The following is a 15,332-nucleotide window of genomic DNA, read 5'->3' as shown; positions in this document are numbered from 1 at the left end:
TTTCTGTGATTTCATCTGTAAATCAACTTCTACCAGCGAGTTCAACCGTTCAAATGTTCAGAGCACGAGATCAGTAACAACACATTTATAAACTGTGTCGTACTTCTGATTTATTTCTGTTTATCTTCTGAGCAAGTTTTTCCATTTTGTTGACGGAACAGGAAGAACTCCATGAAAGAGGAAACCTTGAGGCTGCTGCCCTCGTGTGTTTGTTCCGCTGCATCAGACTCACACTGAACTTATTAAAGTGCTGAACCTGGAGATGTCTGGACGTTCGTGTGTTTGATGACACGCAGCTGCGTGAAGTTAAAGCTGCTGCAACGACAGAAAGAAATAAAACTCTGATGATTGAGGATTCATTGAAATCACTCACCTGCACCTGTTCTCCAGCGATCACCTGTTCACCGGGTTCAAACATCCGACACCTGCGATTTAAAATCTCTTCTCCTCATCGTAGATTCACAGCTTCGAGTTTCTGTGGTGAACAAACTTTTGTCTTCATCGGGTGAAGCTCAGGTGAACCAGCTCCACCACTGGTTTCATCAGCTTCTCAAAATGTAATAATCTACATATATTATTATTATTATTACATTTGAGTGACGGACTTTCAGAACTCGGTTGAAAGAAGTAAACAGGAGCCGTGTTTGTTTTTTCACATATATTTAAGAAAATACAGACAGATGCTACTAATCATTATGTACAGAGGGTTTTATTACAGCAGGTTCGGGGGTTTCGCCGGTCGAGGTGGAAGAAGTGGAAGTTGGCAGATGATGACCTCACTGACGGACACGTGTCCTCGATCCGTCTGTCACTTCTTCGACAACTTGGCTTGTTTATTTTTGGGAGGCGCCCACTTCAAACACATAGTGTCGACTGTGGGAGAGACGACGTCACATGGTTACATCACATGGTTACATCATGAAACACAGATAATGACATGAATCCACTTCCTCTGAGCAGCAGTGATGGTGGAGCGGAGCCGTGGTGTCCAGGCCCCGCCCACACACCTGCTCGACCAGCCTCCCCCTCACCTGTGATTGGTGGTTTCTTGTACTGGGCGCTCTTCAGATGCTCTTCCACCAGTTTGGGCGTCACACAGATAACGTGTTGACCTTTCCAGTACTTCACCATGTTGAGCGACTGCAGCGTGCTGATGATGTCACTCTGCGTGATGCTGGTCATCTGGCTGGGGATCAACAGAGGGGGGGGGGCGTGAGGATCGGGGTCTGGGCAGGAAGTGACAGGATGGTTGTGGCGTTTGGAAACAGCGTGTTTCTACCTGAGGTCTTTGATGGACAGCGTTCCTCTGAAGTCCCTCAGGATCTCCAACAGAACCCAGGACCAGTAGCTTCTGTAGCTCAACTTCCCCAGATCAGACAGAGGCTTCTCTGGAGAACCCACGGTGCTCTCCAGCTTAGACAGCTCGTAACCTACACACACACACACACACACACACACACACACACACACACAATGTTAACTCTCAGGTGACACTATTCACGCCGGCTTTCTACAATCACAGGACAGATTCATGACACAATTCGATTTTGGAGTTTTTCGTATTTTTGTGGGAAAGTTTGCAACTTCTCATGTTATCGTTTGAATTCATAGAAAAATCAATGAATATTATCCAACAGCAGCTTTGGTGCAGATACACACGTTAGGTTGCATCACTTACTGAAAGCTATGAGAAACTTTCCGTAGCCTCGGCGCTGGTACGGCGGCAGCGTGAGAATACACGCCACGTTATTCCCGTCTGGAGACTCTTTCTCCTGGAAACCAAATACAACAGTGAGGGACTCGTCCACGTTTTTAAAATCTGTCATGAAAACGGATGAAATCCACTTCACAGCAAAAACACTGGAAACTAAAACGGAGCCCAGCGACGAGACTCACTTTGGAGAAGTATCCGACTATGTGCGCCCCCTGTTTGTTGACTTCAGTGAGGATGTAAAAGATAAACGGCTCCACGTCAAAATAAAGCGTCTTGTGGTCGAGGAACAGTTTCGCTAGCAGACAGAGATTCTGACAGTAGATCTGCAAACAGAGACGACACTTAGTCAGAACGACATCATCACAGATACAAACGTCTCCTCTTCTCACTTTATGACGTCAGGACACTTTGTCCTCAGGAGCTTTTGTCTCTAGTTTCTTCAACACAGCTGATGTTCGTTTATCAGTTATGATCATTCAGAGTCATTTCCACTTTCAACAGATGAACCCGTTTTATTCTCTAGCAGACCGGAGACGTTCTCACCTTGTGGTCTCGTCCATCCACTTCAAACACTGATATGTTGCTCCTCCTATAGATTTCTTTACCTGGAGGCTGCTTCCACTGACAGTTAGACTGAAGAGACAAAGGTCACAGGGTCAAACCTCTTGTATTCAGGTCTCCAGAGATGCAATGTTAAACGCACTGATAGATGCACATGACTCATAAAACTCCAGAATCAAAGTAAAGCATTTAATCCAGCACTGACCAGGTGATGTCTGAAGGTCTTCTCATACTTCATGTATTTCAGACAGTACTCGCAGATCCACAGTTTGGGCTGTTTCCCATAATCCTCTGGAAATGGTGAGAAGTACCAGGCATCAATCTCAAAGTTTCCGATCTGGATCTTATCCACATATTTCACTTTGGTGATCTGTCAGAGACACGGGGACGGTGCCAGTGAAGTTATTACAATAAGTCGACTGAACATCGGAAACATCTCGGACAACACACAGGACACTTATAAACACACACACACACACACACACAGACACACACTCCACCTTACCGCCTCGTGCTCCTTCTCCAGTGCAGCGGTCGTTGGGTCCATCTCTGCATACGTCTGCAAATAAAGAAGAAGATGAATCCCGCACCATCCAACTGACGAGCGTCGACAAAGACAACGAGAAGAAGATCTCCACCTTCTGCACGTGGTTGATCTCATCGTGTTTCCGCTTCTGGTTGCGAGTGATCTTCCGTTCGGGCTGGTCGCCCAAGTCCCCGACGCTCCCGATCTCCGTGCTCTTCCTCACTGCGTCCTTCACCGTCTTGGTTAGCGCCAGTCGGGCCTTTCCCACCCACTCGTCCAGGCGCCTGTTGACTGTCGACAAAGAACGGACGTTAAGGTGGCGTCCAATCAGAAGAGAACGTGGGGCCGCCATCGTTTACTAAAGTTTGTGTTCGGGCTAAAACACGAAACGGGAGTTTTCAAAATAAAACGAGACCAGTTCACACGAGTCTCTGGTTCAGAGGCTGGAGAACTCCAGGTGTAACCATAGCAACCGTGATGTGTGGCAGCAGCACGTGGGGGGGTGATGTCTGATGGTGTGTGTCACATGAAGTTGTGTACTTACATCCCACATAGTGAACGTAGAACTCCTCTCTGCCCTCCTGCTCGTTCAGTCTGGACTGAATCACCTCGGCTGTGTCTGAGGAAACAAACCACACATCCAACCAAACTCCACTAGGATTCACAGCACTTTGGGATTCCCTTTAACAATAAGCCAACAAATAAAACCGGTTTGTGAGTAAATTAAACTTGGAGTTAAATCACATGTGCCATTCTTCAATTCGGCAAAACTCACGATGCACCAAACCGAAAGTTAAAGTTTGTTTTCTCCAGTGAAACCGGAAGACTTCGAAGCGGCTCACGTGCTGTTTACAATGATGCGGTTCACGTTAATTCAACACGAAAGTCCAATGAAGCTCAGTAAGAATAAATGAATGATTTCAAACATTCAGGGAGTATTAATTATTATTAGTATTAATTTAAATTGAATTTCTCTCGTGCGGAATCTGAGACAAACAGAAACTCAACTCACGCCATGTTTTATCGGCTCTTTGACATAAATACGTTTCTCCGATCTCCACCGACACTTCTTGCTCTCTGCAGCCGCCGAGGATGCCACCTCCGTCCGGCGTGTGCTGACTACCGGAGCCCCCGGCTTGTCTGCCGCGGCCGACGGCCTCCGCCTCGTCCTCCTCCCCGCCGCTGCCGTTAGAGGAGCAGGCGGCCGGGACGGAGGAGTCCAGCTCCCCGCGCTCAGCCTCCATGTGGCCGGACTCCAGCTCCATCACGCACTCCGGCTCCTTGTTGTAGTTCTTGTGGAAGTCGCTGCCGCCAGTCATCATGACCCCGCGGGTTCGAGCTCACCCGCACAGACCTGCGCACATTCCTCTCGTCCACAGGGGCCGGTCCTCAACAACACAACAGACAAGATGGCGGCGGGGACACGACACACTCCCACCCGTGGCTCCTCCCCCAGCCTTCACAGACTACAGCTCCCATGAGTCTTTGCGCCGCGTTGTTTTTTCAACTTTATTGCAATAACACGATGACGTCATTTACATTTGTTAAAGAATCAATAGAATATTATAAATATAATAAAATATTATAAATAAAATATAATAGAATCAATAGAATATTATAAATATATTAAAATATTATAAATATATTAAAATATTATAAATATAATAAAATATTATAAATATAATAGAAAATAATAGAATCAATAGAATATTATAAATATAATAAAATATTATAAATATAATAGAAAATAATCAATATATTATAAATATAATAAAATATTATAAATATAATATAATAGAATCAATAGAATATTATAAATATAATAAAATATTATAAATAAAATATAATAGAATCAATAGAATATTATAAATATAATATAATAGAATCAATAGAATATTATAAATATAATAAAATATTATAAATATAATAGAATCAATAGAATATTATAAATATAATAAAATATTATAAATATAATAGAAAATAATCAATATAATATTATAAATATAATAAAATATTATAAATATAATATAATAGAATCAATAGAATATTATAAATATAATAAAATATTCTAAATATAATAAAATACTATAAATATAATAAAATATTATAAATAAAATAGAATAGAATCAATAGAATATTATAAATATAATAAAATATTATAAATATAATAGAATCAATAGAATATTATAAATATAATGGAATCAATAGAATATAATATAATAGAATCAATAGAATATTATAAATAGAATAAAATATAATAGAATCAATAGAATATTATAAATAGAATAAAATATAATAGAATCAATAGAATATTATAAATAGAATAAAATAGAATAGAATCAATAGAATATTATAAATATAATAGAATGTAATAGTCATCCAGGCATCATACACACAGAAACATTTAGTATTTCAAAATAAACCTAATTGTCATCAGTCCGTTAATGTTTGAGGAGTTAGAGAACCACGGTGTAATATTAACTCTTTAGTGTGTAAAAGTACTGTCTGTACAAATACACTAGGATAAAATGTATTTACATTTTCAATCAGAAAAATGACCAGTTGCAGAAACTGTAGATAAAAGTATTGACGTCCTAAATGTAGTTTAATGGTACAAACTCCGCCCCTCTCACCTCAGTCTGTGTAGAGTTGTTAACGTCTACAAATCTTCAGTTGATTCAAATCACACAACTTAAAGAGAAATATATTTCATCTGCCACAGTCCTGGGACGAACCGTATCATGACAATGAAATCAAAGACACCAAGTGACACTTTCATCCAGAGAACATTTAATTTGTGTTTCTCTCAAGTCAAATTGCATCACAACCAAAGACGACAGCCGTCTGTATCTGACCTCAGTGTGCGTGACAGGACCAATCAGAGACCAGGGAGAGGGCGACATACTGGAGGAGAGGACACCACAGAGAACGTCATTTCTGCTGCAGGGCTTTAATTGATGCAAACTCATCATGGAGGCACATTTACATTTGTTCTTCGGCCCTCCTGTAGCCCTTTGTCATAGCACCTCCTCCCTCCCCTGCTCTCTCTCCCCCACCCTCTGTTGGAACCCCCTGCTGTGTCTCCGCTGGGGCGCAGCTCCTCTGTTGTGGTGGTTATTGGCCCCTCCCCTGCTTCTAGGAGATCGCCCCTCCCAGTGGTATCGACCAGGCCCGGGGCCCCCGCTGTGTGTGACCGATCGGTGAGGACCTCTCCTCCTTCCACGATGAGCACGGCCGCCCGCAGAGTCTGCAGCATCTTTTGAGGATTCATTTCCCAAACCAGACTTGCACCCTGGTTGACCGTCTAGAGGAACGAGTGTCTCTTCCTCAGCGTAGACGTCCCTGCTCATCTTCAGCTGACATGAGTCAGCATTTACTTGCATGTGATAGCTGAGATTTCTCTGAGCTGGAACTTTGATGGGTCTGTCAGTGCAGTCTGAAGACAGAGAGAGTTTGTCCAGCTGATCTGTGACGGGGGCAGCTCGGCCGTGCTGAGGCCTGGACCGGCCTCCTCTCCTTGGGCCCCGAAAGTGGTTGTGACGCCTCTGGCCCTGAGCGCTGCCTCTGCAGTGGGACAGTCCAGGATCAAACTGATCCGCTCTGACTCCAGTTTCATCAGACGACACCGTAGAGGCAGACGGAGCCGCAGAGCCAGTGGAGATATCTACATCCAGGCTTCCATTTTCGGCGACAGACGGAGCCTGTTATAAAATAACATCATGTGGACTCAGTCTTAGTTAAGCAGCTTTGTACTGATGTGTAATGTTTCCACTGCTCACAGTTCTTGGTTCTTACTTGTATCAGGTGTGGGTCTAAAATGACGCCATGTTCTTTACGATCCCCACTCACCTCATTGATATGGATCAGAAATCGATTTGACTCCACCTCCGGGTCGATGATTCCACCTTTAGATCTCTGCTTTTCCAGGAGCTTCTGCAGTCCGACCCACTTCCGTTGAAAATTTAAACCAATCGCAGCTTCGTCCAGCTGAGTGAAAAACACAACACATATTCATAATTTTTCAAATCGGTGAAACTGTTGAGATTGAACGTTCCTCCTCGACTTTAGAGAGTGCCTCACTGTGGGGTCGTTAGTGACCCTGATACTGACATGATTACAAGTCAGTCTCACCTCAGGCAGCTGAGGAGCAGCAGACGACAGAAGCTGATCAACATCATACGCCAGAGGCTCTCTACACACCGGACACACCACAGCCAGCTCCTGAAAGAGGACTCGAAGTGAGTAATCAGGATTTCATTGATCAGTTATTAATCTATGAATCTTATTTCAGACCAGATAGTCTGTCCTCTCCCTGGTCTTATCCTCCTCTAACTCCCTCTCCCTCTGGCGGAGCTCCGTCTCAGAGTGGCTGGCGTAACGTCCGAGGCAGTGGGAGTGGAAATAGTGATAGCAGCTCGTCTTGGTGAACGTCTCTCCCTCCTGAAAACAGCAGCATGAACGGGTTTGATAAATTCTGTGTCTGTTCCCACTTGGTGAATCAATATTAATTTTATAAAAACTAACATATCTGTATCAGTGTCTATGTTTGACAATTTGAAGGGAATGTGGAAACACAAACATACCTTAAACCCATAAAGACAAATGACACAGTTTCCATGAGGAATATTACTTTCAGTCAGGATTTCTTTTGCTTTCTGAAGAAGAGAAAAGACATCGACGCAGATTATGATCCACTGAAATGATCCTGAACATTTCTTAAATTGTGTGACAATAGATGATATATAGTGACCTCAATGAGCTGATACAACACTGGTGAGCCCAGACTGGACTGAGCCTCCAACTGAAGACACTTCTGGACACTAAGAGAAAAGAGTTGCACATGATTATTAGGTTTTACACTCATTCTATAAAGAAAACTGTGAGACAAAGACAAACTGCAGCTGTTTCAGACATGAACTATTTGGAGAGTCGCCATGTCCCGCCTCCTGCTGCTCTACAGGCTCCACCCCTCATTCCCCACATGTTCCTGTTGTTGTGAACGAGTCGGACAATCTGCTGCTTCACAAACTGACTCGTGTTTGAAAACAGCTCAGAGTCGGATCTGTCTGAAGTTTCAGGTCGTTACCTGCTGAGCTTGTCATCAGAAAGTCCCCGAGGGTTATGAATGGAGATGTGTGGAGAAGACGATGGATACTAGAAAAAGAAAAAGAGAGAAAGAGACTCATACCTCATGTTCATCAGCATTACAAATAAAAGTAATGATTAAAACAAACACATATTTTACCATCCTTCTCTTTAATGAGGTGACACAAATGATTATTATTTTAGAACTCACTGTTTCAGTAAACACCACCTGACAAATACAACTTTCATTTATGAGCAAGAAAATGTTTCCCTCTCAATCCGGAATGTTGCAGTTACTTCACGGCCGGACCGGAGAACGGAGCGCGTACCTGCTGATCCAGCGTCAAAGTCAGAGTGAGACGGACAAACTGAGAGACGGAGTCCTCCGCTGTGGACGGGTACAGGACCAGACTCACCTCCCAGCCCCTGAAGAGGTTTAATTCAAGTCATCAGAAGAACGGCAGAGAATTGATCAAATATAGAAAATATTTCATCTCTTAAAACTTTTTCTCACTGAAAGAATTTTATGTGATTGTTTTCAGCCATTATTATATTTATATTATCATCATGATGATTCTTATAATTAACATTAGTGTTTGTGTCTGTGCGTTTGATTTAGTGCTAGTGTGTCTGTCCTCAGTGTTTGTGTGTCTGTCTCAGTGTTTGTGTGTCTCTCTCACTGTTTGTGTGTCTCACACTGTTTGTGTGTCTCTCTCACTGTTTGTGTGTCTGTCTCACTGTTTGTGTGTCTCTCTCAGTGTTTGTGTGTCTGTCTCAGTGTTTGTGTGTCTCTCTCACTGTTTGTGTGTCTCACACTGTTTGTGTGTCTCTCTCACTGTTTGTGTGTCTGTCTCACTGTTTGTGTGTCTCTCTCAGTGTTTGTGTGTCTGTCTCAGTGTTTGTGAATCTGTCTCACTTGTTGTGAATCTGTCTCACTGTCTGTGTCTCTCTCACTGTCTGTGTGTCTGTCTCACCCGTCGTGTCTCCTGTCCACCTGCAGTTCTTCCAGGTAGATCGACTCCAGCACCTCGATCTCAGACAAAACACTGCGGAGAAACAAAACGGTTCATTTGAACGGTTTTCACACAGCACACATTAAGCTAACGTTAGCGTGTGAGCTAAAGTAGCTTCGTCAGAGCCTGCGACACGCTGTGAGAGTTTGACGTGAAACAATGAGCGACTCTGAAGCAGCAGAGAACAAAGAACAACGAGTCAGGACACGAACAAATGTCCGAGAAGAGAAAAGAGACTAAATGTCAACAAACTCACTCGCTCTCCGCTGCCATGATGGTGAAGTTCCTGTGGGAGCCGCTGGGGGGAGCTGCTGGTAAAACAAGGGACCGGAAGTGTCGTAGACAGACATTTCAAATGCATTACAAATACACAAAGTACGATGATGGTCTTTGTTTTTATTCCAGTTTATTACAAATACACACAATGAAGGTACAATTACCTCAAAACACCCTACAACATAAGAGAATCAGCAAAATATAAACTGAATAAAAATGAATACAAATAACAATAAAAGAAGAAAATCTTTGTTTTATGAGTCTGAAGCTGCGAAGAAGATCCAATACCACCTGAGAGACTGTAGGGGGCGCGCCTGAGAAGGAGAAGAAGAAGAAGAAGAAGAAGAAGAAGAAGACATCATGTGTCGTTACCAGATTCTTTATAAAAAGTTATTTGACTTTATTACTTTATTTCCACAACACCAGTGACACGAGCTGTCGTGATTCTTGTTTAATTCATATTTAATGACGTCAATTAAAAAAATGCGCCCCTGCAGATGAACGTGTGTGACGTCATAGCGACTCGACGCTCACGTTAGCTTAGCCCGTTGTGTGTTTGTGGGAAATAAAGTGAGTGAAGAACGTGATAAACAGATAAAATAAAGAAGATGGAGGACAGTGCGATGGAGTCCGACTCGGCGGAGGTTTCTGGAGCCGCGTCTCATCACGGGGTCGCGGACGCGTGGGAAAGTGTCACCGCGGCTCTGGTGAGTTTATCCCCGGGACCAGAAGCAGCCGAACTCCACTCACATTTCTCCCGATTTAATATTCTCCTCACGTGTGACACCGGTTCACTCACACGTGGATGTGACTCGGGACTGTTCACCGATCAGTCGAGTTGTTCGGTTAAATTCGGGACGTTTGTTTCCACGTTTTTGTCTTTGTTTACCTGTGTTTCCTGTTGTTCTGTCTCAGTGTCAGTACGTTCACTGACGTGGACTGAAGTCAAAGTTTACTGTCTCCATCTCAGTGAAGGTTGTTCTGAACAGATTCCTCCTGAAAACCACATCCAGCAGCTCATTCTGCTCAGTGGAGCTCAAACATCAGTTAAATCAACTCAGTGTAGGATCAATAAATTATACCCACCCACTAACCATCTAACTCCCTAACTAACCTACTATCTAACCAACCACCTACCTACCTAACTGATTATCCATCTAACCACCTACCTGTCGACCTGACTGACTGTGTATTGTGTCGGATCAGAATCACTGAACCCTGGTTTCTCTTCAGGTGTCTCCCTGCAGCTCGGTGACGGAGCCGGGCCTCTCGGACTCCCTGGCCCTGCTGTGCGCTCACGGTCTGGGGCGGCTGCTCGGCGGCTGGCTGCTGGAGACTCTGCAGATGCGTTTGTCGTCGTCTGTGGTTCCTGAGTTCTGGTCCGGACTCAAGCAGCCAGAGAACGAGCTGGAGGAAAGAGACAGGGCCTGGGTTCTCCTCACCGCCTTTCGGACGCTGCTGGACCGACTGGAACCGTTCCTGGGCAAGTACAGGAAACATGAGGAAGTAGAAAGTCCCTCAGTAGAGCTCAAACCTCCACCAAGGCCCAACTGCCACTTTAGACTCATCCAAGCTGCACCAACTCACACACTCACTCATCGATGTCTGATCGTCTTCATCAAGGTCTCTGAACTGTTCTCTCACAGATCAGGAGACATTTGAAAACCTCTGTTCTCTCAATGTTAAAGAAAATTAACTGATTCCTGGATCCACCAAAAAGTCTGATGAGCTCTTCTCCGTCCACCACCGGAAATCCCTCCATTTATTTTTATGTAATCTTGTTTACAAATAAACAAACCAACCAACAAACACGGGGTGAAAACGCAGCACCCCCTGGTGGAGGTAAATATCATTGGAGCAGCAGAAGAATTCAAACAGCCCCTCTTCTTCCCTTCAGGTGGTCTGGAGCGGCTGGGGACGTGGCAGGAAGAGGGTCGTGGTGGTCTCAGTGGCCCGGGGCCCCGGGGCCTCCAGGAGCGGGCCTTCACCATCATCAGGGCCCTCCTCCTCTTCTCTCCGTCACCGGTGCTCCAGGAGCGAGTGCTGGAGTTTTACAGCCGGACGTTCTCTGTCTATATGAACCAGGAGGGGGTGGGGGAGGAAGGGGCCGAGGCTCCTGAGGTCCCAGAGGGGGGGGTCTGCCGGGGCTGTGGGGTCCCATCACAGCAGTGCTGGTGTCGGGAGGCTCTGGATCAACTGCAGGAGCTCAGCCACATTCTGTGAGTCCTCAAAGTTTCTTCATCCAAGAAACATGTTGTGACTTTTGTGTCTCAGTAAAACATTAACCCTACAGTGTGTGTTGTGTTTCAAGCGTGTATCTAAACATGTACAACGTGTTGCACATGCGTGTGATGTCATTGTGTGGTTTTAGTTCCAAACTGCAGCTGCTGGAGTGGGTCAGCTCAGAGGCCGTCACCTCCATCCTCCACAAGCTCATTGAGCAGCGGATGGAGCAGCACTGCCGGGGCGAGTACGAGTGTTCGTTCCTGCTCGAGTTCCAGGAGGTAAAACCAGAGAGCGTGAGATAGACAAGCTCCTCCTCTGCTCCTCAGCTCCTCAGCTCTTGGTTTCACTCGTCTTTTCTTCATTTGCCGTGTGAGCAGTGGCTGGAGCTGGTGTTGGGCTGGCTGAGCAAAGTGTTCGCAAGCAAGGCAGAAGCCGACGGTACGACTCCCAGCATCCCCTGCACACCCAGCGCTCCCAGCGCCAAGGCCGGGCAGCCGGCCAGCTCCATCCTGAAGCAGTGGAGATGCCACATGCACCAGTTCTTCTGCAGGATCTACGTCAACATGAGGATCGAGGAGCTCTTCAGCATCATCAGAGGTGAGAGAGAAAGATTTCTGTAAACTTGTTATTATTATTTAATTGGATGAAACTCGTGACTCAGTAATAAAACTATTTTCTCAGATGTCAGAGTTGAAAAGCAGAAAGAGTTTTTAACTTTTATTAACTACTTTTAAAGGCTCATATTTGCAGGTTCCAGTTTCCTCATGTTTATTTTCATGTTGCAGATTTCCCAGAATCCAAAGCTGCCATCGAGGACTTGAAGTTTTGTCTGGAACGGACAAACCAGAGACAGCAGCTGCTCACGTCTTTAAAATCTGCTTTCGAGAGTCGATTACTGCATCCAGGTTTGTTTCAATCATGAAATCTGTTTGTGTTTTGAAGGTTCCATGTTTTCACAGCGACAAGAAACCAGAAGCTGTTTGAAAATCCTTTGAATGTAAAGTTGATTTCAGCTTTTGTCTTTGTTGCCCCGTCCGTCCTCAGGCGTCCACACATCTGACATCCTCACAGTTTACATCTCAGCCATCAAGGCGCTCAGAGAGCTGGACCCGTCCATGGTCATCCTGCAGGTTGCCTGCCAACCAATCCGCAAATACCTCAGGTGAGTCTCTTCGTCCTTTTTACACACATGTAGAACACGTATGACAGTTTCTACGTGTTGTTAAAGCTCCTGTGGTGCGTTTAAGGACTCGGGAGGACACGGTGAGGCAGATCGTAGCCGGACTAACCGGTGACGCTGAGGGCTGCACTGACTTAGCATCAGAGCTGTCCAGAGGAGACCCGGTGACTCTGGAGATGCAGGACAGTGACGAGGAAGGCAACGACCCCGAGGACTGGACTCCTGACCCCACGGATGCTGTGCCAGGTCAGTGAACGCATCATGTCGGTGACTCTGTGACTCCTCCCGCGTGTCGTTGAATGACCTTGAACTTTTTCTGGACATTTTACAGATAAAATGGGCTCAAAGCGCCGCTCGTCGGACATCATCAGTCTGCTGGTCAGTATCTACGGCAGCAAGGACATCTTCATAGACGAGTACCGAGCCGTGCTGGCCGACAGACTGCTGCACCAGCTCAATTACAACACTGCCAGGTCTGAACATGTCCTCTGACCTTCTTACACGAAATCTACAGGCAGAAACAAGTCAATTCACACATTTCAATCAATTATCTTTGGGATTCAGTGATTTATGGAGTATTTCAACACACAAGATAATTAGTCCCACAGTGTGAGAGCAACAGGAGCAAGAAGAAAACAGACATCAGTGAATCTTTCATGAACAAATGAAGACGATGGACGACGTATAGACGCATCAGTCACATGATGTCGTCGTCTCTTTAACATACATGATGTTCTGTGTTTTCAGGGAGATTCGTAACGTGGAGCTGCTGAAGCTCAGGTTCGGAGAGTCTCACATGCATTACTGTGAGGTCATGTTGAAGGTAAACTCGAGCCCAATGTTCTGTTTATTCAACAAAAAGAAAAGACATTAGTAATGAGCTCAGTGTGATTAAGGAGGAAATGTTTTAACGGGATTATCAGGTTGAATTTGCTGATGAGCTTCTTTTAAATGTGCAGATTGTGTTTGATCTGTTAAAATGAAAGTGGTTACACGTTCCTCTCGTCTCTTCCAGGACATGGCGGACTCTCGCAGGATCAACAGTAACATCCGAGAGGAGGAGTCGAGGCTCGGCGAGGAGGAGCAGCCTCCGCTGTCCCTGTCGTCCATCATCCTGTCCTCCGAGTTCTGGCCGCCGCTGAAGGAGGAGAAGCTGGAGCTGCCGCCGCTCGTCTGCCAGGCCATGGAGGCCTACACCCACCGCTACGAAAAACTCAAGGTGGAGTTCACCTGCTGCTTCCTGACCAGCTGCTGGTTCTCATTAATATCACTGAACATGTTTCTCAACATGAGCTCTTGGTTTCAGGCGATGAGGACGCTGAGCTGGAAGCCTCACCTGGGGTCGGTCACTCTGGACGTGGAGCTGGAGGATCGAACCCTCACCAACCTCACCGTGTCTCCCATCCACGCCGCCATCATCCTGCACTTCCAGGAAAAGAGTATGAACTCTCATCTCAAACAGATTCCCGTTGGTTTTGTTCTCCAGAGTTATTGAGAAGTGGCGAGCAGAGCGAGGGGGAGTGAGAGCTGAGGCAACGTTTCCTTCACGTTCCGTTCATCGATCAAACACGCCGAGTTCCTGAAATCTGAACCATGACAGAAAACGTTGGATGTGGATCAAACATGTGTTTGTCGTCCGTCAGGCTCCTGGACGCTGGAGGAGCTGAGCGTGAAGCTGGGCGCCCCGAGGGAGCTGGTGCACAGGAAGATCGCTCTGTGGCAGCAGCACGGCGTCCTGAGGGAGGAGGCGGCCGGGCGCTACTACGTCGTGGAGACGGGCTCGTCCAAAGAGAAGATGGAGAGAGGAGTGATGCTGATCGACAGCGACGAGGAGAGAGACTCCAACACCACCACCCAGTCCGAGCAGAGGGAGGAGAAGCTGCAGGTACGTGCACACACACACACACACACACACACAGGATGATAAAACTTTGATCTCCCTCTCTCTCTCTCTCTCTCTCTCTCTCTCTCCCTCCAGCTGTTCTGGGCCTACATCCAGGCGATGCTGACCAACCTGGACAGTATGACACTGGACCGGATCCACTCCATGCTCCGGATGTTCGTCGCCACGGGACCCGTCGTCACGGAGATGGACGTGAACGAGCTGGAGGCCTTCCTGCAGAGGAAGGTCAGGGAGCATCAGCTGATGGTCTCTGCCGGCGTTTACAGACTCCCCAAATCCAACTGAGGGGGGAGGAGCAACTGTCCCAGTGTGACGCTGCATTCAAGTGTCGTCTGGAATTGGCAGATGTCAGCTCCGCTCAAAGTTACTGTTTGTTCCACAGACGAGTTCTGAGCTTCAGCTTCAGGCTGACGGAAGCTGAGAGATTTTAACATTCCAGAGAAACTTCCTTCAGCTCGTCAAACTGGATTCTCCTGTGACATGAACGCTGCATCGTTTTATGAAGGCTCTTCTTCTGAAAGGTTTGGTTTTCAAAATAAAAGCACTTCCACTCTCCTCAGCATCCAGACGTTGACGCTGCAGCTGGAGATGAAGTAGTTCAGGTTGTTTCGAACATTCTCGTGATTTGAATATAAAAACTCTGACATGTCTCCTGTGAGTTTGAACTTTTTTTTGTCCACTGTCGTTTCCAGCTGGAGACGATTAAACTTATCTTTTATCTTATAAAATTATATCTTAATGTATTTTTCAGCAGCAGTGATGATCCTCTGCTTCCTGAACCAGAAGAGCTGCTGCTGAAACAAATCCACCAAACTCTGTTCAGAGTTCTTCGTGTTTTAAAGTTGAGG

General features: G+C 45.7%; 3 protein-coding genes across 3 annotated transcripts; 1 reads left to right on the top strand and 2 right to left on the bottom strand.

The window, feature by feature from the left end:
- Positions 1 to 643: 643 nt before the first annotated feature.
- On the bottom strand, positions 644 to 4,257 carry kat8 (K(lysine) acetyltransferase 8). Its single transcript, XM_020110525.2, has 11 exons — positions 3,814 to 4,257; positions 3,346 to 3,420; positions 2,914 to 3,092; positions 2,781 to 2,834; positions 2,481 to 2,645; positions 2,258 to 2,347; positions 1,897 to 2,037; positions 1,679 to 1,772; positions 1,280 to 1,430; positions 1,032 to 1,186; positions 644 to 873 (listed from the first exon to the last, which is right to left on the bottom strand). The coding sequence occupies exons 1-11, from the start codon at positions 4,121 to 4,123 to the stop codon at positions 809 to 811; spliced, it is 1,479 nt and encodes a 492-aa protein (XP_019966084.1). The 5' UTR covers positions 4,124 to 4,257; the 3' UTR covers positions 644 to 808.
- Positions 4,258 to 5,568: 1,311 nt separating this feature from the next.
- On the bottom strand, positions 5,569 to 9,272 carry rnf25 (ring finger protein 25). Its single transcript, XM_069525585.1, has 10 exons — positions 9,156 to 9,272; positions 8,861 to 8,932; positions 8,216 to 8,312; positions 7,888 to 7,955; positions 7,552 to 7,621; positions 7,385 to 7,456; positions 7,095 to 7,241; positions 6,933 to 7,022; positions 6,651 to 6,788; positions 5,569 to 6,502 (listed from the first exon to the last, which is right to left on the bottom strand). The coding sequence occupies exons 1-10, from the start codon at positions 9,170 to 9,172 to the stop codon at positions 5,819 to 5,821; spliced, it is 1,455 nt and encodes a 484-aa protein (XP_069381686.1). The 5' UTR covers positions 9,173 to 9,272; the 3' UTR covers positions 5,569 to 5,818.
- A 217-nt stretch (positions 9,273 to 9,489) lies between these two features.
- anapc2 (anaphase promoting complex subunit 2) lies at positions 9,490 to 15,134 on the top strand. The gene is made up of 14 exons (XM_069525584.1): positions 9,490 to 9,882; positions 10,409 to 10,658; positions 11,073 to 11,394; positions 11,547 to 11,679; positions 11,779 to 11,998; positions 12,187 to 12,306; positions 12,446 to 12,563; positions 12,649 to 12,827; positions 12,913 to 13,054; positions 13,329 to 13,404; positions 13,597 to 13,800; positions 13,888 to 14,020; positions 14,225 to 14,466; positions 14,560 to 15,134. The coding sequence occupies exons 1-14, from the start codon at positions 9,784 to 9,786 to the stop codon at positions 14,767 to 14,769; spliced, it is 2,448 nt and encodes an 815-aa protein (XP_069381685.1). The 5' UTR covers positions 9,490 to 9,783; the 3' UTR covers positions 14,770 to 15,134.
- The last annotated feature ends 198 nt before the right edge of the window (positions 15,135 to 15,332 follow it).

This window comes from Paralichthys olivaceus, chromosome 5, assembly GCF_024713975.1.
Source record: "Paralichthys olivaceus isolate ysfri-2021 chromosome 5, ASM2471397v2, whole genome shotgun sequence".
Lineage (NCBI taxonomy): Eukaryota > Metazoa > Chordata > Actinopteri > Pleuronectiformes > Paralichthyidae > Paralichthys > Paralichthys olivaceus.
Note: the sequence above shows the minus strand (reverse complement) of the source record. Positions and strands in the feature narration are given on the sequence as shown.